The 26,650-nt window shown below is 37.6% G+C and overlaps 1 protein-coding gene across 3 annotated transcripts in view; it reads left to right on the top strand.

Annotated features, from left to right (window-relative positions):
* Nucleotides 1–24,849, top strand: part of LOC103153918 (uncharacterized protein C21orf62) — a 29,558-nt gene extending 4,709 nt beyond the window's left edge. Inside the window, exons 1-3 of one of the 3 annotated variants that reach the window (XM_007575011.2) lie at nt 14,289–14,400; nt 14,476–14,584; nt 21,492–24,849. In XM_007575011.2, coding sequence (XP_007575073.1) covers nt 21,534–22,217 — 684 coding nt within the window. In that variant the 5' untranslated portion in view covers nt 14,289–14,400; nt 14,476–14,584; nt 21,492–21,533 and the 3' untranslated portion in view covers nt 22,218–24,849. Of the gene's footprint in view, nt 1–14,288; nt 14,401–14,475; nt 14,585–15,847; nt 16,926–21,491 lie in introns of those variants that run through there. The other 2 variants (XM_016662295.1, XM_007575010.2) reach the window with 2 other exon arrangements.
* Nucleotides 24,850–26,650: the final 1,801 nt, after the last annotated feature.

Below are 26,650 nucleotides of genomic sequence, written 5' to 3'. Positions count from 1 at the left end.
ATCCTTCGCAGGAGCATCTGATTCATCTTTCTGCCCCTGAAGTAAAACCTGTGCTCATTCACATGATCCTCATCTCCTTCCAGAGAAAGCGGAGATTAGAGAGACAGAGAAGGCAAGAGGTTTTTACCCTTTGATCTGAAATCTGTTACAGAGATGAGTTACAACTGGAAAAATGGTTTTCAATGAGCGAGAAGAGTAAATATCAAGATCCAAGGTAGGAAAGAGAGAGAAAGAGGAGATTTATAAAGCAAATGGTGAAGGAAAACAACAACAAAAATAGATGTGAGGAGAGGATTTTATATTGTTGATCAGGGAAAACATCCTTCTAACACTAAAACAGATTAAAATGTTTCATCTTATGTTTTATTTTAGCTGATACTAAAAATTAATGACTTGTTTGAAGTTGCGCAAGATGATAAATTTTATTTTTGGGTGATTCGGACATCTTCACAGATTGCCAGATTTATTGTTTGGCTTCTTTATGTCAATAAAATTAAACTAAGATTATTTCTATATTGAACTAAGGAAGGTAAAGCTAAGCTCAGCTAAAATAAGCAAGGATGAAATAAGTCTGAACTAATATAAGCTAATATAGCTTAGCAGAAACTAGCATAAAAGTTAGCTAAGCTGAACTTTATTAAAATAGGAAAGGCAAAAAGCTTTAGTTTAACAAGGTAAACTAAAGCAAAGTATAATAAAAATAAGCTAAGCTAAACTTGGCTAGAATGAAAGCTAGCCAAGTTTAGGCTAGCATAGCCTTAACAAAGGCTAGCATAGCTAGGCTGAACTTCATTAAAATAAGATGGGCAGCTAAGCTATGCTAAGCTAAGCTGACTAAGATGAGGTTCACAAAACTGAGCTAAAATAAGAAAAGTTAGGCTTGGTGAACAAAAATAACCAGAGCTAACATTGGGCGAGCTAAATTTAAATAAACACCAGAGAACTATTAATTGAAAGACTAAACATGATTCTGAGTATCTTAAGTACTCATACTATCCATTATATTTAATCAAATTACTTATTCACTAATTTTATTAATTTTGTTTTGAAGATTTATATACATTTAGTGGGTGGCGAGCTTCTAGAAAACCCCATAATGTGCCACTTTTACACCAGACAGATGAAAATTGTAAGTTGTAATTTGGGGTCTAATTATATGATCTCCAGATCAGCATTTAGCCGAACGAACAAAAGGAAACGATGCAGAATATATTTTCATTACCTTTACTACCTCTTCAGTTGTGGGTAAGGGGGCCTGGTGAGCCCAACAAAGGTCTGAGGAATGTCTCCTCCTCAGTCCAGACAGCCTGAGGAATGTGGAGGAGGCGCTGCTCAGCTCAATGAAAAGAAAAGATAGAAACAAGGAGGAATCCTGTGATTGGGCTCACTCCATGTCCGCAGCGTCAGCTCCTGCAGTCGCAGCGTGAGAAACAACAAAGCAACCAGAGGAGTGGAGTGTCCCTCCATCCTAAGACCCCATACGCTCCATCGCTAATCATAGGAATGACAGGAATGGAGAGACTTTTAAAGGAGATGCCAGATTGATAACCTGTACGATGTGAGGAAGAGCTAACACTTAGAAAACGTTCAGGAAAGTACGGAAGAGGATTAAGGCCTAAAAATATAAGAATTCTGACTTTTTTCAGATTTCAGAGAAAAAATTCAGAATTCTGAGATTAAAGTCAGAATTATGAAAAAAAAAATCTGAATTTTGACCTTTTGTCTATAAATTTGGACTTTAAAAACAATCAGACTTTTTTCCTCAGAATTTTGACCTGTTTTTCTCAGAAATTGGAGACATTTTTCAGAATCCTGAGATGCAAGTCGCAGTTGTTTAGTAAAAAAAATGTCAGAATTTGGAGACTGAAATTCCAAAGCCTGACACAAAAAATAATTCATAATTTTGACATTTTTCTCAGAATTTGGAGAAAATCTTCAAAATTCTGAGATTCAAGTTGGTATTGTTTAATTTAAACTGTGATCTAATTTAAACAAATAAATTTCTGCCAAAAACCTCGGAAATTTCGAAATAGAAAAGTCAAACATTTGCTTGAAAAATCTTGAATTAGATTGAAATTGAAGAAGTTTTCTAGAAACTAACATTTTTTTAGTCTGAGAAGTCAAAGATTTTCTACTTTTTCTAGTAAATTTTTGAGATTAATCTCAAAACGTGACATTTTTGTCAGAAACATTTTTCTATCTAGTTGCGCCGTCGTTTGTTTCTCCTTAATTTCGCTCTTCCCATTTATTCTTCCACTTTCTTCTGACCTCTTGTAAAAACATCCAACCTTAGTCTTTCTCTTACTGAGAGGTTCTTCAAATATTTATATAGCTGATGTAGCTGATCAATAATCAGTGCGGCTTCTCTTCACAATGCTATCACCGACCTGTTTGTGTTTCATGCTATCAGCTGTTTAACAGCCATTGTGTTTCTGTTCCTTTAATGTCGCCCAATCAATCTGCGCAAACATGGATCCTGGAGTCAACCGAGTTACATTTTATTCACATTCTGGAGAAAAAACATGTCAAATGAAGACGTTAAACACTCAGAGGTGACTTTTTCACCTGTTTTTCCAAAACCCAACCCTCCTCAGAGCGGGAATCTTCCTTTCCATGGAGATAATCGTCTTTGCAGCTCCAACGTTTATGTTTAGCTGAGAAATAATCAGAAGGTATGAGTAGGAGGAGGCAATAAAGACGCCCAGAGCTGGGAATGTCACGGTCAGCGGGGCAAACACGTGTTCTTCCCACACAATGAACAGGTCAGGTATTTACTGCCGGATCCTCAGACAGCTTTATTCGTCTCACAAACGTTTTACATCGTCAATCTGAAGCTGAAGGGATCCAACCAGGCTTAAGACACGTTGCAGAAAGGAAAGAAATGTACCAGTAAAGGAAACATTTATATCCTTTACTGATGGGATATAAATGATTTCACCTTGTTGTTTGTTTCTTTACTCCAAAATCTTGCCAAGTATTTTTGGTCTGGTTTCTAGTCCAAATATCTTATTACAATTAAAATGGGACTAAACTAACTTATCAGCAACTTTTCAGCGACATGTATAAGATTTTTTCATGTAAATATTTCCTTAATATTGATGAAAAGTGCTAGTTCTACTGGTATAATATTCTATTCATATCACGCTTTGAGTGGGAATACTTGCATTAATATGTCTTTGTCATTATTATATTAGTTGAAAATGGTCTCAAAATGACAATGTTTTCATTTTTATCAATAATTTTCAGGACAATTTACTATCCAGCAAAATTTGTTATTGATGCAGTCGCAGCCGTTGAGTTACCTAAAAAAATAAACAGTAAATTGTTCTGGTACTACTTTGAAAATGCTAAAAGTGATGATAAGAAAATATTGCTGTAAAACTTTAAGTCCACATCGCCCAGTCATTATGTAAATGTTGTTTTTGTGAGACTAAAGCAGTCTAAACTATGATTTTTAGGTTCTAAACCACTCTGAAATTAATCATGTCGCTGTTTATTTACTCTTGAAGGCATCAGTTTGACTTCCTGCTTATTTTTGCCCAGAATATATAATTCAACTGACACATTACAGATACTCCTTCAACCTTAAAATGATGCAGAAAAATCTAAATTTTGCTCACTTGTAAATAAAATTCAGATCAAAGTTTAACGGTTTATAGTGTAAATAATCTTTTAAACGTCCAGCCGGTTTGTGTGAGGGGCGTGTCTGTCTGCTCTAACAGCATCCATTACAGTTTTAGTGACTGAAAGCCATAAAATCCTCTGCTGCCCCTTTACGGCTGAGCCTGGGGAGCTTTGGAGACTGTAAAAAAAAACACACTGACCACATTCACACCCCTGAGACCTTCTACAGGAAAACAGGAACACAGTGAGCACTTACTAACACTTTCTCTGCAGGGTCTGTTCAGCTGGACATAAAATACACACTTCAGCGTTCCTTGAACAGGTTAGGATAGATCTGTGGCCTATACAAAACATGGTCATTATTTTTTTTACACAAAATAATTTTTTGATGATGAGATTTTAGCTCTTTTAGGGGCTCTTGTCATTTTAAATCCAAATAAGCTGCTGCTGGCCACGCCCCCAAAACTCGCACATGAAAATGGCTGCAAACAGATGAGCGATTATACAACCGTACATCTTTGAAAAGCACAAGTAGAGCCTCCTGCACAACCAACAAGAATGCAGCAAGTGGTTTCTGGATGGTAAGTCAACAACAAAACACTTGTCTTCTCCAGCAGCCATGCAGTAAAACCGGCTGACCAAACATGCTGGAGCTCAGCTTGGGTTGCTACGTACAGGCGGAACTCTGCTGGGGTTGCTAGGTAACGGCTCAGCGCTTTCGAATGTGATTTAATCAGGAGCTTTTTGAAACGACTCACTTTCCAGATACCAAAAAACATAAACTTATTGCCAAAAAAAACAGCAGTAGAAATGCAAATGGAAGGACAAAAATGTGAATTTTGCATAATATGTTCCCTTCAAGCATTTGTTTGAGAACTATAATTGTTGAAGGTGTCTTGTTAAGTGAGCAAAACACCAAGAACTCTATAACTTATAGTTTGAACAAGCTTATCACATGTGATTTTAATTGAGTTTTCTATTTACTGGAAACACTGCAATTGCAAAATTGTGGTTTTTCGGCATTCGTAGAATATCAACAAAGTTTTGTGCACATTTGTAACGGAGACACATCCAGTGTGTAAATTTGACTGGCATAACCTGGAGAAAGCAAATATTGAGGATGTTTTTCCACCGGGTTGTCCGACAGATTCGGTTTGACTTAGAACCAAAGTTGCAACGTTTGTTCCATTTTCACTGCACTGTGAAACAAACTGAACCCGATGAAAAACCTGCTGTTTCTAACAACTAGCTATGAGATTTGAGAGGTAAATACTTTCACATTGGACAGAATTATTTGTTTTTTCCCTTAGTAAATTAAAATAATAGTTTAAAATATGCTAATATAACAAGAGGTTCAGTGATCTGTGGATAATTCACAACCAAATTTCCTCTGTAACGCCTGACTGGAGGTTTCTAATCCGTTAAATTATCATTTAGTAGATCTATAATCACCAGTTTGACCTTAAAACATTTTTTTTTAAATAATATAATAGGAAAAACGACACCATGGCTTCAAATTAAAGGAGCAGCTGAATGAATTCTTCCAAAGAGTTTCAGCTTCACTGATTTTCTCCTCCCACTGCTGAATATCCCAGTTCCCCCCACTGGAATCGCTTTTCTGCCCAGTTTCCAACTGGTTTAGTGTCCTCTTCCTCCCTGCAGGGGGATCAGGTGGGAACGAGGCCCGTCGCCGCTCCCAGCGCCGCCACACTTTCTCCCTGCTTCTGAGAGGCGGCTGCATGCAGCTTTTCTCAGGGTTGCTGCGTTTTTCATGTTCCCAGAAATCAGCTTCTTCCCAGGAATAATCAGGACGTTTACAGATTCAGGTCAATTTCTAAACTGGAAAACACTTTCAGAAACTAAAAGTAACAAACAAAAAGTTACTTATGTCTAGGGCTGCTGTAAACGCATACTTTAGTAATCGAGTATTCTATGGATTATTCTTATGATTAAATGCTCGGCTCCAACAGGTTCGTTTCATTTGGCTTATTAATTTTATCAGTTAATGTCATTTTCGTTAACTGATGTTTTTGTATGATGATATGTTTAATCATTTCTACTTAATGGCATTAACTTAGCAAAATATTACCCGTTCCCACATCAATATATGTAATGATAAAACAAAGATGGGCAAAAAGCAATAAATGTTACAAATTTTCTTTTTGTTCGACTAAAGAAGCAAAATTAATTTTCCAATGTATAGATATTGAAAAAAGATAATCATATATGGCATAAAAACAAGTGAATCATAGACTATTTTGAATGTAAACAAAATAAAGCAAAGCGAAACCCTGTGATGTCACTAGTGATTCAGTCTCTGTGATGTCATCAGCTGTATAACAAAATATATCAAAATTCTGCATATTTCTCATTGCTTGCAATATCACTGACAATTTCAGTCGTACGCAGAGCTCTTTTAAATCGACCGTTCAGGTAATTTACAGATCAACACATTTTATCAAACGCATTTAAGGGAAAATGTCTCATCAAGAGCCGAGATACTACAACAGAATGATGGGGCCCCCTGGGAGAAGACTGGTCCACCAAAACTCACACAGGATGTTCCCCCCTGAGGATGTCTTCTTACACAGGGAAGTCCAAAGACTGGGCTCTCTTCTGGAAATGGAGAGAGCCCGAAGGTTTGAAGACAACCAAAGACTGGCCCACATGCAAGCCGAGCTGGAAGAGACAAATATCCAGTTAAGAAGGCAGAAAGCTCTCAAAGAAATGTTTATCAACCGGGGCAAAGAGACAAAGAGGGAGCTCGAGAGAGTAGAGAAGTTGAGTGATCCAGAAGCCCTTAACGCTGTCATCCTTGCTACCCAGGTTCACGACGACGTGAAACACAAGAGGAAGAAGTTGCTGCAAAAAGACTTTGAGGAATTAAAGGTGGCCCACCTCCTCAGCCAGAAAGCATTATCGTCTCAAATCCAGGCTGAAGTAGACAAAAGTAAGGCCCTCCAAGAAGAACTGGACAAAGTCCATACTTTATACAAGAAGCTGCTCTCTAAGCATGAAGCCGAGACACAAACGTTTTGTGAGGAGCAACAGCTACTTGAGGATCTGAGAGATGAAAAGGACCATATGTTTCAGAACGTGTCAGAAAAGATCGCATTTCTCCAAAACAGTTTCCAGGAAGAATTGAACCAGATTAAACTTTCATACAGAGAACTGGACTGTAGGTGTGACAAAGATGTTTCTGGACTGAAACAAAACGTGGGAACATGTCAGCAGGAGGTGGGATGTGAGAAAGATGCGAATTTGGGAAACGCAAATGAGACTTTCATCAACAGCGTGACAGCTGATAAGGAAGACGACGTTCAAAAAATGTCAAAAGAGATCACAACTTTGCAAAAGAGGGAAAAAGAAATGCAAAATGAATTAGACGGGGTTAAAATTTCATACCAAAAACTGAAAAGTAAGTATGAAACGGATGTTACTGAGTTACAACAGCAGGTTGAGGCATATTGTCAGAAGATAAAGTTAAAGAAAATCGCTAATTCAAAGAGAGAAAAGGAGTTGATATACCAAGTAGAAACATATCGGGAAGAGGCAGATCGTGAGAAAAAAGCCAATTTGGAGAGAGCAGAGAAGGACCTCCAGCTAATCAACACACTGAGAGCTGAGAAGGAACATCTCTGTGAAAAAATGTCCAACGAGATCGAGATCTTGCAGCAGAAATTCATCGGGATCGCTAAACATTTGAAATGTAATATGGGCCAATGTGAAATAAACCATTCTGCACTGCAACAGCAGGTGGAAAACCTACAGCTGCAAATAGTTCAGGAGAAGAAAGCTCACTTGGAGAAATCAAAGCAGGACAAGGTGCTTCTCAACGAGGTGAGAGCTATGAATGCTGCTCTCCAAGAGAACATGACAAAAGAAATCAAATTCCTGCAGGAAAAGGAATCGGATGCGAGGACTGAGTTAGAGAAGGTTACAGGTTTATACCAGGAGCTGAGTTATAGGTATGACAAGGATGTTGCTGCACTCAAACAGGAACATCCGGTTTGAGTAAAAATCGTGACAAAAATGTTAATTTGGAAGGATCAAGTGAGGATAAACAGCTTTCCAACACTGAGAGAGCTGAGGAAGATCTCCAACAAAACGAAGCGCTCCGTCAAGAGAAAATGTAAAAAGGCAAGATTTCCCCCCATTAACCGACCAGAAAACAGATCCCTTCCTAACCCAATTCAAAAAGCATTCAAAGAGGAATTTGAATAATAAAAACAAAAAGTGGGCAGCACTGGTTAGCACTGCAGCTTCACAGAGAGGAAGCGTCAGGTGTGTGCAGTTGGCATGTTTTCCTCGTGCTGCCGTGTGGGTTTTCTCTGGGTGCTCCAGTTAGCCCACACATCTCCTGGAAACATGTAGCTTAGGTCAATTGGTCAATGTAAATTGCCCCCAGAAGAGTTCAAGAAACTGCAAGAATTGCTTGAAAAAAGATCCAAAAGTCATTGTGGTATCAGCACTAAATCTAAGACTATTTCCTCATGTTAAAAAACAAAAACAATACAACTCTGTCTTCCTCTTTCTCATTCTTTCTTAAGTAATTAATGTCTCTCTCATACACACATACATATACACATACATATACATATATACATACATATACACATACATATATATATACACATATATATATATGTATATATATATATATGTGTATATATGTGACATATATATATGTATATGTATATATATATATATGTTATATATTTAACTTTATATATAAAGTTAAAGAAAATCGCTAATTCAAAGAGAGAAAAGGAATTGAAAAACCAAGTGTGTATATATATATCGTACATCTTTGAAAAGCATTAGAGCCTCCTGTATGACCAACAAGAATGCAGCAAGTGTTCACAGTCAACAATAAAACACTTGTCTTTTCCAGCAGCCATTGTACGGTAACACCTGGTGACCTAATGTGGTGCTCAGCTGGGGCTGCTAGGTAACAGCAGTACTCCACTGGGGTTGCTAGGTAACAGCAGTACTCCACTGGGGCTGCTAGGTAACAGCAGTACTCCACTGGGGTTGCTAGGTAACAGCAGTACTCCACTGGGGTTGCTAGGTAACAGCAGTACTCCACTGGGGCTGCTAGGTCACAGCAGTACTCCACTGGGGTTGCTAGGTAACGGCAGTACTCCGCTGGGGTTACTAGGTAACGGCAGTACTCCATTGGGGTTGCCGGGTAACGGCAGTACTCCACTGGGGTTGCCGGGTAACGGCAGAACTCCACTGGGGTTGCCGGGTAACGGCAGAACTCTACTGGGGTTGCCGGGTAACGGCAGAACTCCACTGGGGTTTCTAGGTAACGACAGAACTCCACTGCGGTTGCTAGGTGAGGGACAGTGCCTGCTGATTTGTGACATTACATTTGGAATTGGCTCATTTTCAGGCCCCCCAAAAGCATTACCTTATATACAAAAACATCTGCTTGTTTTTTTATGCGCCTGGTTTTTGGAAGCAGTAGAATGTAGCATATTTGTAAAGACAATATACTGCAATATAAATCAATGTAAATGGTTGATGAATAAAAAGGTCAAAAACTTTTTCATTAATACTCAAGAATTATCGGTTCAAAACAAGCTCATATATTTTGCTTTAAAGTTACTTTTAAGTTATTTTTTTCTTAATTCAAGTGGACTAAGATATTTGCATCAGAAACTAGACAAAAAATGTTGGTAAGATTTTATGTTTTTGCAGTGAAAGTACAAGAACTCATCCTCTTCCCTATATAGTTTTGCTTGTTTGAATATTTAATAAAAATCTGACAGCAGAACTAGGAGGATTTTTTTTATCAATATAAAAGAATAACTGACTTAAAACAAACTCCTACATTTGAAAAGTTATTTTGATGAGTCCATTTGGGTCTCTACTGTTTTAAAAAGCAGTAGAGACCCAAATGGAAGTACAAAATCAACTTTTTCACCAGTAATCATGAATTATTAGCTTAAAACAAGCTCTTATATCTTGCTGAAATGTTACTTTTAAGTTATTTTTGTCTTATTTAATCAGAAACAGGAAAATATTCTTGGTAACATTTTGTTTTTGCATTGAAGGGTACCTCAACTCTTCTTCTCTATATTATTTGTGTTGCTTGTTTGATCGTTTGGATGATTAATAAATAAGTAAAATGAGGATTTCTGAGCAGATTTTCTCTGGACAGGCTGCAGGCCCGTTTACGGTGGGACGTCCTGTGTGTCTGGACCCGAACACACAAACCGCCCAATAGGTGCTGCAGTGTTTGCTCTGCACTGAAAACACTCTCCAACTATCAAGTTTTTCTTTCCTTTCTTGCTTTGTTAGGCTCGGGGTGAAAGTTCAGTGGTGGAAAAAAGGGCCGGGGTCACGCGGATCGATTTGGCCCTGTGACACCGGCCCGGGTTGTGGGGGTGGTATTTGGAGGAGAATGACCTCTCAGACACTGTTGCATTTTCGCAGGGCGGATCGGGTTACCCGACCGGGAGCTAACGGGCTTCCGACCCGCTCAGGGCTGTCAGCCGATATCTGCGGAAAGGTCAGAAAAGTCCTGACTGGTTACCTGCTCAAATACATTCAAAGTATTCATTTTTAATCATTAAATGCTTAAATTATTCCAATTAAACATCATGTAAACTGTTAAGTTTACATTTTGATTAGCAGTTTAGGTTCAGATCATTTATAATTTAGGGATAATTAACTTGGATAATTTTAAAATATAACATTTTGTTTAATTTTTTTTCATTTCATCTACACTGAAAAAAGAAAACTAGTGGTCCAACTTTAAAAAAGAGTTAATTTGGTACAAGTAATCAAATTAAGTTTGAAAAACTTAATTCAGCATGGAACGCATTAATCAATATCAGCTGATATTAGTCATTTTTTCACATGTTATCTGTTCATTTTGTAAAACTGGGCCAAAATGAAAAAACAAAATTTATTTTTATTTTGTTGCTTTTTTCCAGAAATGGTAAAGAAATAAATATGTACTGTACATATAGTAAATGTCATTATTGGCCATAGCAGCAATATTAACATCAATATCAGCCCAAATTTTTATATTGGTGCATCCCTACAAATTAACTTTTTTTAATGTTGGATCTCGATTCTCGTTTTTCAGTGTAAATAAAGTCAAAATCAGGACAAATTAAACAAAAATCATGTAAATTATACCAAGAGCAAGAAACAAGGAATAAATCTGATACCTTTTTTGATTAATATTATTTAAGAGGAAGGATGAAAAGGTTAATAGTTTTACTTCAACAAACAAATTATACATGCACTGTAAATCTTAGTGAGTATTTTAGATCTAGTTTTTAGTGCCAATATCTTAGTACACTTGAAATAAGACAAAACTAACTTACAAGTTACTTTCAGAAAACTACAGGTGCTTGTTTTACTTCAATGATTCTTGAATATTTATTTATTTTTTTAAATAATATTTTCATTTGCAGAATATTTCACTTAAAACAAGATATATCTCCAATGTTATAATTGAAATATTCTCTGAATATTTATGAAGTATTTAAAACAAGCCCTAAAAAGTTACTTATTATTCACACTAGAGACTAAACCAAATATACTTGGTAAGGTTTTGTGTTTTTACAGTGTAATGTAATGTTTGTGTAGACTGAGAGCCCAGATATATATTTTAAAAAACACTACTACTGAATTATGGATTAAATCCAGGTTGTAAACCAACTTAATCAACAAATTCACCAGTGTCACAAACAGACCCTCCTCTACTGAAGAACAACCTGGATTTAATCCATAATTCAGTAAAAAAAAAAAAAATCAGATTTTTTATGCTTTTTATTGTAGTTTTGAATTTGTTTGAATCACATTGATAACCAGACAGTCAGAATAAATGACTGTATTTACAAGATGGCTTTTCAATTTGATTTATTTCAGTTTCTACAGTAACATCTGAACTATTGGAGAGGTTTTACGTCCCTCTTATTAAATATAAGTTTACAAACATTTTTGGAGGTGAATACTAGTGGAAAAAAATCAGTATAGTGGATTTAGTTTTGTGGAAGCAACACAGAAATGTAGCTGTTTTATTAAAAGGAGAGTAAAACCCCCAAACACAGACCCCCTGCTGAGAGATCGGGGGAATTATCAGGTCAATGTTGCCCTCATGTGGTCAAGTCAGGGAATGTTTTCACTTCCCTCCTGGTTTAAAACTATTACAGAGGCTCTAATTAACAATCACACCACATTTATTTATTCCTGCACAAATAAATTAATTTATTAATGAGCTGAAAGGCTCTACAAATAAGTGCATGAGTTTTTCTGAACATTTTAAGTCAAATGTATTTGTGTATTCCAGCTTCAAGTGCTTTATTCAGTCATTAGTGATGAAACAAGTAATAAACATTACATTTTGTCAAAAAAAATAATAAACAGCTTAAAATATGTCAACTATATTTTAAGTTGTTTATTACTTAAAATACAGACTGTTACAGTCACTATGTAACTGTAACAGTCTTACAGTTACTATGAATCAAAGGTAACAGATACCATAATTGTACAGTTTGACATTTCAAAGCTAAATTTCATGGAAACAGTTTAAAAAGAAACTCATGGTTTTTGGGAATAAGTCTTCAGCGCGAGGATGACGAGGCCGTTTTGGCCGTAGCAAAGTTGATTTATTTCACAAAACTGCACTGGAAACACTTTTTCACATGATCAACAACCAGGTGTTTTACTGATGAAAACCACAAAGAAGAAGACGACAGGAAGTAGTTGGAGGATCATGTTTTAAATAAGAAGTTAATTTTAATTTAATTTCTTATTTACTGGAAACACCAATTGCAAAATTGTGGGGGGTTTTCGACATTAGTGGAATATTGGCAAAGTTTTGTGCACATTTGTAATGGAAAAGCAGCTATTGATAATAAAATTGCATAATTTGGAATTGCAAAAATAAACGTGCTTAATGGAAACTTTTTTGCTTTCATCAGGAGTCACGTGATCAACAACCGGATGTTACTACTGGCAGAAAAATGGTAGACGACAGGAAGTGGTGCAGCATGTTTTTAATGACTTGTTGGTGAACAAACTTATTCAATAACTACTTTATTTGCATTTATTTAATGAAAACAAGCAACAACAAAAAAAAAAAAGCCCTTAATTATTATCCTGTCATTCTGTTAATTTGGACATTTTTGGCGCAGCTATTTGTTTTGAAAACTTCTGACAGACTTTGGACTTGATTTGGGCTCCCAGTGTGAAACTCGAGTCTTGGTAACTTTATTTATCTGGTAATAAAGAATTAAAGATGCTGTTATGTGAGCTACACACTGCAGCTGCTGCGTGTTTTACTGTGAAAGAATTAGCTTGATTCTTTTTCATTGATCACAGTGGATATTATGGGAGGTTCTAATAATTTATTCATGTTTGTTGTAACTTCATAATAATGTCTCTCCAATTGAAAACTATTAAAATGACTTTGGATCATTTCAGAACAAAATAAATCGTAACCAACAGGCTCCGACAGACTGTAGCTGCTAAACTAGCTTCTACATCACAAGACCATGTCCGGTCGGTAATTACAAAATAAAAGTACTTCCTGTTCCACTACTATTATTAACATTTTTAAAGGTTTGCCATTTTATTTGTTTATTTTATTAAGAAAAACACGAGACTGTTAGAAAAAGAAGTAGTGAGGATGAATACATTGTCTTTCGATTGGATGTTTGTGGAAAATGACATTTAAAAAAGTATATTTTTCAATATTTGTCTAAAAGACATGTTAGAATATAATCCTTGCGAAGAAAACTTTGAAAATTTCTGAATTTCAAAAGTCAAAGACTTTCTGAGTTTTTTTCCCACAAATTTTTGACTTTTCAAACTCAGACATTTTCTTGATTTTTCTAGAAAATTCCAAAATTTGCAAGAAAAAGAACTCAGGAATTTTTTGATTAAAATTAGAATTTTTTTGAGAAAAAACTACAAAATTTCAGAATTTCAAAAGTCAAAAATATTCGACTTGGAAATTTTTTGAGTTTCATAAGTCAGAAACTTTCAACTTTTGGAACCCAGAAATTTATGTTTCTTCTTGAAAATTTCAGAGATTTTTGGCAGAAATTTACTCCTCCATTTTTTTTTTAAATCTACAATAGCCTTCATATGCCATCGTAGTTTCTACACCTGCAAAAACAGAACAAAAAACGACGACATTTTCATATGTTATAATAACTAAACCACTGAAAGCTATTATTGCATAATATTATTATGTAGCACCCAGAAAGAGCTTTTGCACTGGGAGATCATGCAGAGATACTTCTGGGATTTGAACTTTATTCCTTTAGAGCACCAAGTCTTGGATTTTAATTCATTGTAGCATCTGAGCATCTCCTGCTTTCCATCTTCTTTCTTTGACACCCGGGACGTGTTTATATGCTCCTTCTGGGTTTTTCTGCTGATTTATGGAGGATTTCGGGGAAAACCCCCCGGGGGGGAAGGAATGATTCCTGGGGAAAAGCTGAACATAATCTCATCACATTCCTCCTCCTTTTGATCACTTTCTCCTCGTCCAGGAATCTCACATGGAATACATAAAACTGTGCAGAAATTATCACGGTAATAATTTTCCTGCCACCAGATGGCATTCAAAGGAAACTCTGAGCGTGGGAGGAAGACAATCACTGGGAGGTGTTTCCCAAAAGAGGAGGAGAGAAGGAGGAGAGAAGGGGGAAAAAACCCAGAGAGGGACAGCAGAGAAAATGGACCGAGAGCTTTCCGTACAGACGCATGTGGTCAGGAATGTTTCCATCCCTGCTTCACAAAGTAAAACCTCTTCCTCCGCTCTCTGTCTCGTTCCCGTTTCCTTGGCATGAACGGCTCCTCTGTTTGCGTTTGCAGTGACTTTCTCCAGCCGGGATCTGGACAGATGTGGAAACTTCTCTCAGCGCCAGAGGAAGCCGGATAGATCAGCCTGGAAGCAGACGGCCGCAGCCGCCAACCCAACACAGTGAGTTTTACAAACTTGCACTGCAAAAACACAAAATATTAACAAGTACTTTTGGTCTAGTTTCAACTGAAAACATCTCAGGTCACTTTAAACGAGACAAAACTAACGTAAAAGTAACTTTTCAGCAAGAAATAGGAGCTTTTTTAGTCAATAATTCCTTAATATCGATGAAAAATTACTAAACTCATTAGAAGATTATTGCACTTATAAAATTTGAAGAATATGTTTTATTAAAAGTGAACAAATCTGCCAGGGTAACTAGTAATTTTTCATCAATATTCAAGACTTAAAACAAGCCCCTGCAGTTTGCAGAAAAGTTACATAACTTAGTTTTGTCCTATTTCTCATCAACTAAGATATTTGCACTAAACTAGACCAAAAATATTTAGTAAGATTTGGTGTTATTGGAGTATAGAATGGAGAAAAGGTTTCCTACACTGTAAAAATATTTCCAAGTATTTTTGGTCTAGTTTCTAGTGCAAATATCCTCGTACAATAGAAATACGGCAAAACTAACTTACAAGTTACTTTTCAGCAACATATAGAAGCTTGTTTTAAGTAAAAAATCCTTTAATACTAATTAAGATTTTTTTTGTTTGTTTGTTTTAGTTGCACTGGTAGATTATTCCACTTATAACAAAACATTTTCCTACAATCTGCCAGTGGAACCAGTACTTTTAAATTAAATCATTGACTTAAAGCGAGCCCCTATATCTTGCAAAAAAGTTACATAAGTTAGTTTTGTCTTATTTCAAGTAGTCTAAGATTTTTGCACTGAACTAGACCAGAATTATGACATCTGTTGATTTTAAACTGATTTTTGTGGTTTTTGGATTAGAAGAGGTTAGAGAATACCTTAACTGCAAAAATGCCTATTTTTTTTACTGTAACTGCATTAAAAAAGAGTTGCTTTTATTCTGAAAGTACAATCAGAGCTTTGTGTATTTTAGGAAACAGAACTGTTCTTTATGAAAGAATCATTTCCTGCAGCTGCAACTTTAAAAGTGGAAATAAATCAGGTCAGCTAATAAAAAACTAAAAAGTTTTAGTCTTACTAATTTGTCGACTCTGTCACTGGTTCATCTGCTGATTCATCTGAGTCTTTTTTTCTGCAGGAATGAGTCAAAAGTCAAAGTTATGTAACTTAAAAAAGTGCTCATAAACAAGAACTGTGGTGAAAATGTGTGAAAATCTGAGAAAATCCAAAGGAAAGCAGTGAAAAATGCCCAGAAAACACCTTTTATGAGGAACCAGTTCAGAAAAAGAACTGGTTCAGAGTTGAACTTCTGTTTAGATTCAAGAATCTGTTCAAAGTTGTAAGAGAATAAAATAATTGATTTTGAGACAATACATGGTTCAGGAATCGGTTTCAGAATCAGGAATCTGTTCAGGACTTTCTTCAGATTTGGGAATCTGTTCAGAGCAATACTTTGTTCAGAACCAAGAATCAGTTCAAAATGTGATGCAGAAATCATTCACTGACTTTGGGTCTGAACCAAAGGATTGGGCCAGAAAGAGAACGGTATGCACCATCATCATCATCACTTTACAAAAGGTTCTTTTGATCACTAATGAATCAACTAAGAACTGCAATGGAAACGCTTACATTTGCATCCCACAGTCAAAACAACTGGATGTTACTGCTGGCGGAAACACCAAAGAAGAAAACAGGAAGTAGGAGGAACTCTGTGTGGGATGTTTTTTAACTTATCCAGGACTGGTTTTAATTGCATTTCTTATTTGATGAGAACACCGCAATTACGAAATGGTGTTGTTTTTTTCGACATCAGCGATATGTGGTCATATATTTTGCACACAGTTGTTACGGAAACGCAGCTATTGACACCAGCGTGGCGGGGATGGCTCGGTGTGAAGACGGATGAGAAACGGTGGAGCGGAGGTGCTGAGAATGACAAAGAGGACAGGAGGATTAGGGTGGGTGGCTGCGGCGCAGCATGATGTCACAGGAATGCATCGAGCCTCGCCTTTAACAAGCCGAGAGCGTGTGGAGAGCCGGCCACATCACGGCCTAATTAACTCTTTATTCCTCCGTTTTCCATCTGCGTCTGATGTGCGACTAATCTTTACCAGCCTGGAAAACGTCGGTTTCTTTAAAACTAAACCGGTACGGAGTGGAGTAAACGAATCCGGATTCTCACTAAAACATGGTCGGTTAGCATCCGTTTGGTTGAAACACAGGGAAAGGAAAGATGATGATGATGATGATGGTGGTGGAGACAGCAGGAACAGATGCAGAGTGAAGGATAATGACTGACATGGTGTGTGGGAAAGCTCGGCCCCAGCAGCAGCTGGAGAGACGATGACTAACATCAGCAGTGAGGTAAGATGGCTGCGTGGAGGGCAGCTGCTTCTGTAAACCAACCTCACTGAGGTCACACTTATTTATGGAGGCCGCATCATGCTTCCAGATCTGGGAATTAGATGGCAAGCTTTAATTTAGTCTCAAGTCAGGCATTTCACTTCCTTCTTAACCCCTTCTGCTAAAACTCCTCTCTGTCAGTCATCTGAGAAAACGTTCTTGTTGAAAGCTAACTCTGTAAAGACTTGCCGTATTTTCTGGACTATAAATCACATTTGTTTAGAAATTGTCAAACATGAGGGAGCTCTAGTTCTCGTGTGCCTTCACAGTTCCTGAAACTTTGTAACGGATGGCCAGCTTGGCAGGCGGTTGCTATGGAGTTGCTATGGCAACAATAAACAAGCCACAGTCTTGGAACTAGCTCTCCCCTCGTTCCTGTCTAACATAAAAACAAGATAAGTACATTACAACTATTACTCCATTACAGTTTTTGAGTTTTCTACCCTTATTCTCTGTGTAATTCTGAGATAAATATCAGAGATATTTATTGTAGTACCTTCTGTCAAACTAGCTAAATTAGCTTAGCTAATGTAGCTTTTGTCTGCTAGCTAAGGGTTCAGTGGTGCAGATCGCTTCCTGTTCAGACTTGCGAGAACTATGTATTGATAGGTTTAGTGAGAAGTTGTGTTTAGTTTTCTGCTTTTTATAGGTGACCTATGATGCTTCCTTCAACAGGTTAGCATAGGTTTCTGGTCTAAAGAAAACATGTTCATTGCATTTTTTAGACAAATCATTCTCAGATAGTGAGATTTTCTTCCCTGTTTTAGGGAATCTTGTCACTTTCAATCCAAATAATCTGCCGCTGGCCACGCCCTCCCAACTTATCATTTACATTCGCAAGTGAAAATGGCCACAAATGCACAATTATACAACCCTATATCTATGAAAAGCAGAAGTAGAGCCTTATGCACAACCAACAAGAATGCAGCAAATGGTTTCTGGATGGTAAGTCAACAACAAAACAGTTGTTTTTTCCTACATTGAGCAGTAAAACCAGCTGACCAAACTTGCTGGAGCTCCACTTGGGTTGCTAGGTGACATGCTGGCCTTAGCTGGTGTTGCTAGGTAACGGCAGAGTGCCTACTGAATGTGACTCAATGTTCAGGAGGTTTTTGAAATGGTTCATTGTCCAGACACCAAAAAACATGAACTTGTTGCCAAAAAATGGTGAGATGTTTTTAATTAAGTGCTGTTTTTTTGTTGTTGTTATTGTTTTATTAAGAAACAGTAGAGACCTGAAGAGAAGCATAAAAACGTGAAAATGTGAATTTTGCATAATAGGTCTCCTTTAACGCATCAGTCAAAGAATGCATCATAAAGTAGAAAAAAACAAATGAGTCGCAGGAACGGCCAAACTATGAATGAAACTTTGTCTTGTCATGTTAAAGTTTATTTATATACCACTTTTACAACAACCTGAGCTGACCAAAGTGCTTCACAATAATTACATTATCATAGATATGTATGGTAAAATAAGAAATAAAATTAAGTTTTATAAAATGATAAAGTAGTTCAGAAAATACTGCAATAAAAGTACAGAAAGCATTAGCTCTTACTTTGGTATTCCATGTGGTTTCTGAACCAACAGGGAACGTAAAAACAAAGTTCTGGATCTGCTCTTAGTTGCACATATTCTTAAAAAACTCTAAAGAAATCTAATTTCATCTGACTGTATCCAGGATTTCATCATAGACTGGAGCAATTGCTCTGTCATTGCAGAGGTATCTCTCCTCTGTCCCTCCGTTCTGCTCCGTTCTAAAGATGCCATAAATGTGAACTCCTCCACTGGAGGCAGAGACTCGTCCCAGACCTTAAGGCAGCATTCCTCTGCTTTTCCAGTTGGGAACCATGGAGACTGACGGGAGCTAACCAAGGCACCAAGAAGACATCCGTACATTTAAACTCTTCCTCATTGTCTTCTTGATGACATTTCTTGAACACAACATATTAACATGTTCAGAATCTGGAATGTGGGTAAACCGGGTCCCTGGTCTTCATGGGGTTCGGGGACCACAGCGTGATGTCAGCATTTGACCATGCAGTTTTATTAGGGATGAGATGAAGGCCAGTCACAGTCGGTTTTGTGCCTGTTTTACTTTCCTTGTCAGAGTTATAACAACTGTTGCGTTTTTGGAGCGTAGTCAAAGTTTGAGGTCCAGCCACGCCCCTCTAGCAAGCATGAAAAGTCAGGATTTTGATAACTTTATATCCTCTATGCCTCAGAAGCAAACGCAACAATTTTCAAGTCAATCAGTCAAAACCTCTACGAGGAGTTTGATGAATACAGAGGCTAAAATTAAATTCTGTGAGTTTGCATGAATGTCTAAACCGCCAAGAAAACAATTCATTTAGTGGAAGCATAATAAGAAACAGAGATGCAATAGGCCTTAGCAGCGTCCCAGCTGATTGGCCGAATAATTGACTGCTTCGGAAATCCCAGCCAATAGGATGTCAAGTAGGATTTCAGCTTTTTTTGCTTTGAAAATGTAAACTATGTTCTAAAAAAAGCTCCCATATCTTGCAAGAAAGTTGCCTATAAGTTAGTTTTGTCTTCTTTTAAGTTCGCTGTGATGTTTCTACTAGAAGCTAGACCAAAAATACTTGGTGTTTTTGCAGTGTATGGGCCTTTTCTGGCCAAACCTTGTTATTCTAAAAGTCTATTGGCAGACCTAACTCATGTCGCCATGTTGAAACGACAGCCTTTTAAACAAGTTAAAGTTTTACATTGTTCTGCCAGAAGCATTAACATTTAATGTTCTAACCGGGAACTGTAGAGTCTGGGATGGAAATGTTCGGTTTTATTCTAATTTCTCTGATGTTGGAGTGAAATTTCTGGCATGTCACTTTTTTTGGTTAGATTTTCACCCCAAATATCCAATTTCAGGGGTTCAGTGAAGGCATCAGGATGTGAAGTTGAAGTTATGATATATTTTTTATTTGTTTAGGTGGACACGTCAGCATCCACTCAAAAAAGATACATTTATTATCAAAAGTTTTTAATGAATTTTTCATGCATCAAAATGTCTGTACCAGGAGAAAACATACATTCATGAAACAGGAAAACATCAGATCATCCTAAAGAGTCAAGGAAAGTTGGATAAACAATAAGTCTGGAAAGTTCTCCGCTCACAGAAAGAGAGTATGGAAAAGTAAGCGTCGCTTTTCCACTTTTCCGCTCGCTCTTCCTGAATGAAGCCTGTGTTTTAGTTAATGTGGCTGGCCGATGTGCAGCGTGGCACACCAGCTCATGCCAGCGGCAGCAACTCGGCCTGGTCTCCATTAAAATCAAATAAGTGGCTCAATTATGTGTGCACGTGTGTGTGCATGTGTGAAATGGAGGGCCGGAGCTGGATGAGAAATAAAAAAGAAGAAACGTTCAGCTGGAGCTGGCGTCCACATGTTGTAAAGTTCAGCCTGGAAGCTGTTGTAGGTTACAAAAAGCTCCTTTCTTAGACTCTAAAGGGCAAATATGATGTAAAATTCACATTTTGCAGGTTTTTGTTCTTCCATTTGGGTCTGCTTCTAAAAACTGCAAAAGTGCTTAAAAATAAACACCCAGATGTTTTTTCTCAATAAGTTCATGTTTTTTGGTGTCTGGAAAACGAGCAGTTTGAAAAACCTCCTGAATGTAAAGTCACAAATCACCAGGAACTTCCCCTCACCAAACCAAACTGTTACCTAGCAACCCTAGCAAAACTCCACCCATCACCTAGCAACCAAAGCTGAACTCCAGCACGTTTGGTCAGATGGTTTTAATTCTGCATGCACTGCACAATGGCTGCTGGAAAAGATAGAGGTTCTATTGTTGATTTACCATCCGGATACCTCTTAATGCATTCTTTTTGGTTGTGCAGGAGGCTCCACTTCCTCTATTTATTTCCAAACTAAACAGTTAGTGTTGAAATTCATAAAATTACTAAAATTCAGAAAATTCCAAGTGTTTTCTTGAACATTTTTAAGTGTTTTGTAGCAAATTTTGGGCTTTTCCAAGCTTTTTGTAGAATCTATTTCTTCTCACAATTGTTTTACTTTTGGACCGCAGACATTTTGTTTTTTTGTTTTTAGGTTGTTGTTTTTTTGTTTGTTTGTTTTTTAGAGTAAATTTCCACAAAAAAAAATCTGAAAGCTGAAAATTTGAGATTAATCTCAGAAATTTTCTTGGAAAAAAAATTTAGAAATTTTCTGACTCGTTGCATCAACTTTTGCTGCTTTCAGAAATTTCCGTGTCCATGATTTCTCTAAAGTTCTCTGAATGTTTTGTAGCAAATTTTGGACTTTTCCAAGTTTTGTAGAAAATTCGAGTTTTTTCTTGCAAGTTTTTCAGCTTCTTTTTTTTTTTAAGTAAATTTTAATCATTTGTTTTCCATGTTTTTTCCAAGAAGAATAACTGTACTTTTTCTAAAAAAAAATTCTGAGATGAATCTAAAAATTTCCGAGTGTTTTGGTGCAACTTTATTCCTTTTTTCTGTCTTCAGTGGCCGCACTGAACCTTCCTTAAATTGGTCACTTTGTTTTTTCATTTTGCAGTTCGACCTTCCAGCCGGTGAAGATGTAGTCAGCTCGGTTTCCATGGAGATGCCTCCAAACGCGGCGCGCTCTGCCTTGTTGCCATGGTCGCTGTGGTTGATGTTCGCACTGACCTCTGACTGCCAGCCGATGCTCTCCGCCCATGAAGCGGTGAACGCCACGCTGCTATTCGACAGCGGCGCCGGCCTGCGGACCTGCAGCTGCCTGGCTCCGGTACCGGACTGCGACGCGGCCCAGGCCGACTCCCGGTGCCGCTGCAGCACCGTCCCGCGGTCGGCCCTGGACCGCGCCAGCCTCGGGCGGACTGTGGCGGTGTGGGTGAGCGAGCTGTGGGTGCTGGAGGAGCTGCTCAACAGCAGCGCCGTCGCTCATCTGCGGTTGTCGTTCTGCGGCGTAGAGCCGCTGCAGAGCCGGCAACTGGTTCTGCTCGGGCTGCGGACCCTCAGCGTTCACAGCGCCGCCCCCGGAGCGCCGTACCCCAACCAGGAAATCAGGGTTTCGCCGTCAGCCGGGGCGGCGCCGGAGCCGGACTCCTCCACTTCCCACCACATGAGCTTCGTCGACATCGGCATTCTGAACGGACTGTCGGCTCTGAAGGCGTACAGCATCATCGGGCCGCCGCTTCACACCTTCTCCCAGTTCTTCCCACACCTGGTTTTCCCACTGGAGTCCAAGGAAAACTCCTCAGAAGCGTCACAGCAGACGCTCGTCACGTTCGTGTACTGAAGGAGCAGAATGTTACCGAGAAAATATTTCACATGTGGATACAAGCACAAACATTAGCAAGCTCAGGTTGCATGTTTCTCATATTTCCCATTAGCATCACTGCCATTTTTCAAGATGGCCGCCGTTTTTGAGGGTTTTTTTCTACGAAAGAGTATTAGGGCCACACCACCAAGAGATTAAAGCCATAATGTGAGAATAAAGTCAAAGTGTTTTGACTTCATTCTCACAACATCATGACTCTATTCTAGAAATATCATTAATTTATTCTCAAAATATTTCAGCTTTATTCTCATAATATTACGTCCTTTTTTTCTTGAAATATTCTGACTCTTTTCTGGTATTATTGTAACTTTGTTACAGTTCTTGCTGTTTGTAAATCTCAGTCAACTAGAAAAAGATGTAGATTTGCAACACATACTTACAGTTAGTTGTCTTAATGGTTAGCATTAGCCTCCGCTACTTTATGTGTTTCACAGCTTAGCGTTAGCTTCCCATGATTTGTTTTTAGCAGCGTAGTATTAGCTTCTGGGAATTTTTTTATATTAGCCTTATGTTAAACTACACAGTGTGGAAGCTAACACTGTATAGTGTTAGCTTCCAGACATTTTTATGTTTAGCTTTAGCTTCAGCTAATTGTTTTATCTTTAGCAGTGTAGTGTTAGCTTCCAGACATTTTTATGTTCAGCTTTACCTTCTGAAAATGTTTTATGTCTTTAGCAGTTTAGCATTAGCGTAGCTAAGCATCTTTTCAGCGAATTAGTGGTTTGTGAGCCTAACTTTTAGATAGCTGTGCCTGCTACTGCCAAAAACTACTGCCGATTTTAGTGCAGACATTTTCTCCATTACAACCATGGCGGCCATTTTGAAAAATGTCCACCAGAAAACAAAGCACAAGATCAAGAAAATACAAATGATTTCAAATGTTTAAATTTGACACCAAATATATTTATCTAATTGGCAATTTTATTGCAAACATTAATTTTCCATGACAACCTTGGTAGCCATTTTGAAAAATAAAAATATGAGGAAATGTGATTTCTATGGGTCCAATTATGCATGATTTGACACCAAAATCATTTATCTGTGATAAATATCAGCAGATTTAGTGCAAAAGTAAATTTTCATTGACGAAGATGATGGCGGCCATTTTGAATTTTGTGCCCAGTTTGGTTCTTGTATCCACCTGTGAAAGATTTTTCTAAAATATTCAGTTATCTGCTGCACTATAAAAAGTTCTCATCTACAGACTGAAAAAACAGAAAATTAGGCTGCAGCTGCTGAAAGATGTAGATAAATGGTTGGAATATTTTATATTTTCTGTCAGTTAGTAGAAATCTCTGACCAGTCATTGGACTTTTATTGTCATTTTTACATGAATTCATCCTTTTTTTAGATTTACTGAAAAACATTGCTTCTGTTAACTCAAGCTTGACCATATTTCCAATAGTTTTCAGCTTTTTATTTACCTTCCATAATGTATTAACCTTAAAGCTCAATTCTTTGCATGACCTCTAAGGTATGACATCAATACGAAGCTAATTTTACTGCAGAAAATGTTGTCAGACCTGCTCACTAATACTGGGTTTTATTGATCACATGTATCCCATCCTGCACAAATCCACTCCGACGACGTCTGAAAAACAATTTAACAGAAACATAAATCATGTGACGTAGAGGAGCGCATTCATTCCTGCTCTGCTTGTGAAGCTTTAGTTGATTTTTTTGCTCTATATTTTGAAATATTTGCCCATGTTCTTTGCTGCTGTGACTGGGTGTCATAATTTTACTAGAGGTGTGCAATATTTAATATTTTGGTTGAATACTAACTAGATACGGAATCAGCATCATCAATACTGATACTTTATCTAAATTTTATATATCATAAAATGTCTCATCTTTAGGTATTTTGTGGATTTTTCCTGAGAATTATTTTGTTGAAATTGTAGAAAATACTCTAAAATATTAACATGACAGATAGAACAAATTTGTTCAAAAGTACCATCATCAAAATCATCAATAAATATCAAAATGGTCAATTTTCCATTAATTTATTTCAACAGTAATTGTATAAACGGTGTAAGTTTTAACCTTGATTTGAAGGAACTCGGTGTTTCGGCTGTTTTGCAGTTTTCTGGAAGTTTGTTTGTAAACTAACAGACGTGTTACTTTACTAAAGATAAACACAGATGAGTTTCTCTAGATTTCATTCATCCTCTAAATCTTGAAATGTTCTTCAGGTGATAGAAGGCCGACTTTGTAACCGTCTTTGTGTCTCTGAAGGTTCAGGTCCATTTTAACAAAATATTACCAGCTTTATTTTTATTTGCTCCATTTTTAAATATAACTCTGTGCTTATTCACACCTCACCCATTTACCACTGCATGCAGTGGATGAATGGATGATTTATTAGTTCCCTGATTTCTCAGTTTGTTTGGTTTCCTGAAATTAACTCAGTCCAGTTAATCTTTTCAATCTGCTTCAAGTCAAATCCGCTCTAGCTGTTTTGTTTTTTGATTATTTTTGTTGCATCCTGTTTCGAGATTCTAATTTAGGATCTTTGTTTCTGAATTTTCAGTTTTTTCCAGCATCTTATCTTTTCCTTACAGTGTAATAAAGTCGGTTTGCTCATCTATTCGCCTTTGGATCCCTTCTGCTATAAAATGTTGCCAATTTTTCTCAACAAACAAAAGAAAATAGTTGGAAAGAATTGAGTCTGCAGTTTCATTTTTCTGTGTTTCAGTGAATGCAGCATTAATTAAAATCAAAGTTGAAGATGAAGAATTCGAAATATTTTCAAAAAAAATATTAACGTAAAATTTTGATTTTGCATTTTTTTGAACAGTAAATACTGAAAATATTTTATTTCGAGACAAAAATACGTAGTCCATACCATTTAGAACAAAATAAAATGAAAACAAATACCAAAATAAAACTAAGTTTGTTCCAGTGAACAAACTTTTTCTAAAAAAAAAAAAAAAAACAGTAGCATTAACTTCAGCTATTGCATTTTTTTATATAAATAAAAAGTTGTGCTAATTTCTTCGAAAAGCTCTGATGACTTAAAATCAAAGTCAAAGGAAAAATAAAGACGAAGAGGCTGGACTATTTTCTAACAAATGAACTGGCAAAAATGATTTTAAACTTAAACGTCTCACATAATTAGCTTTTATTTTGTTTTGTACGATTTTTAATGCCATAAAGTTATTTTCCTCCAGGTTATTCGTCCATGCCAGTCGAAGGAAATGACCAAAAGTCTGGTGATGTCGTGCTAATAAAGAATTAAGCGTTGTTGTTGTTGCATAACATTTTGCGGCCTGTTCTGCACCTGCTGGTAAAAACACGATGTGCCGCGGCAGCTGGATGCTGCTGGAAAACCTCCAGTCTGCTGCGAGCGCCTCACTCCGTCTGCGGGGGAAAATCCGTATTTATAAAGTGATTTACAGCGAACTCCTGCTGTGACATTCAGAGAAAGTCCTTTAGCAGAAAGATGAAGGAGGAACGGGACGGAGTGGAGCGACCCGGGTCAGTGGGATCACCGCTGCGTTTTTCCAGCTGGACGGACCGACTGCAGATGGCCTAATAAAACAAGTTGTTTTGAAACAGGTTGAACAAGAGTCGCAGGGTTAAGAGCCAGCAAATCCTCGTCTCTCTGGATCAAAACAAGAACTGAGAAAAGAGCCGGATTGGTTTGGATTAGTGCGACTGGAGTTCAGTGGTGGAGGAGCGGCAAGAGAAAGAAATGTGTCTTTGTTTGTGGGTCTGAAAAGTGACTGGATCAGGTTTTCACTGTCTGGCTTGCAGCTCATTTCCTGTGAGAGGCTGCTGACAAACAGGAGCCAGAGCTGTGCAGCGTCACCGCAGATGACCGGAGCTCTGAGTCAGCCTGGAGGAGCAATGAACGACACAAAGCTCTGCAGAAACCCAAAGCAGCTTTCTATGAAAGGCAGGAACACAAACATCTGGCTTTATGCATGCTGTCGCCTCTTCTTAAAGGGCCAGTGCAGCTATTTTCTTGTGAAAGTGTTGAGTTTTAGAAGCACCGAAAGGCAGTAATGAGGATGTGTAAAGTCAAGAATCAAAGAAGGTTGGTTGGCTGGATGGGAAACACTTCGGGCGAGTATAAGGACATTGTTCAAGGCTGCCACAGTCCAGATAAACAGAAAGTTGGTTGATTGGTCGGTCAGTTAGATGGTTGGTTAGTTGTTGTTTTTTTTCCGTTGCATTGCAAATGGGATGTTGTTCAAGGCTGCCATAGTCAAAACATACATTTGGTTGGCCAGTAGTTTGGTTGGTTGGTTTGTCAGTTGGTTGGTTGGTTGGTTGGTTAAACAGTTGGACAGTCGGTCAATTGGTTGAATGGTGGATTTAATTTAATTAACCTTTTGGAGCAAGAAAGTATTTTTGAATTGAATTTGGTCAGTCAGTCAATTGGT

This window comes from Poecilia formosa, unplaced genomic scaffold, assembly GCF_000485575.1.
Source record: "Poecilia formosa unplaced genomic scaffold, Poecilia_formosa-5.1.2 Scaffold367, whole genome shotgun sequence".
In the NCBI taxonomy this organism is placed as follows: Eukaryota; Metazoa; Chordata; class Actinopteri; order Cyprinodontiformes; family Poeciliidae; genus Poecilia; species Poecilia formosa.
This window is presented reverse-complemented; position numbering and strand designations above follow the sequence as displayed.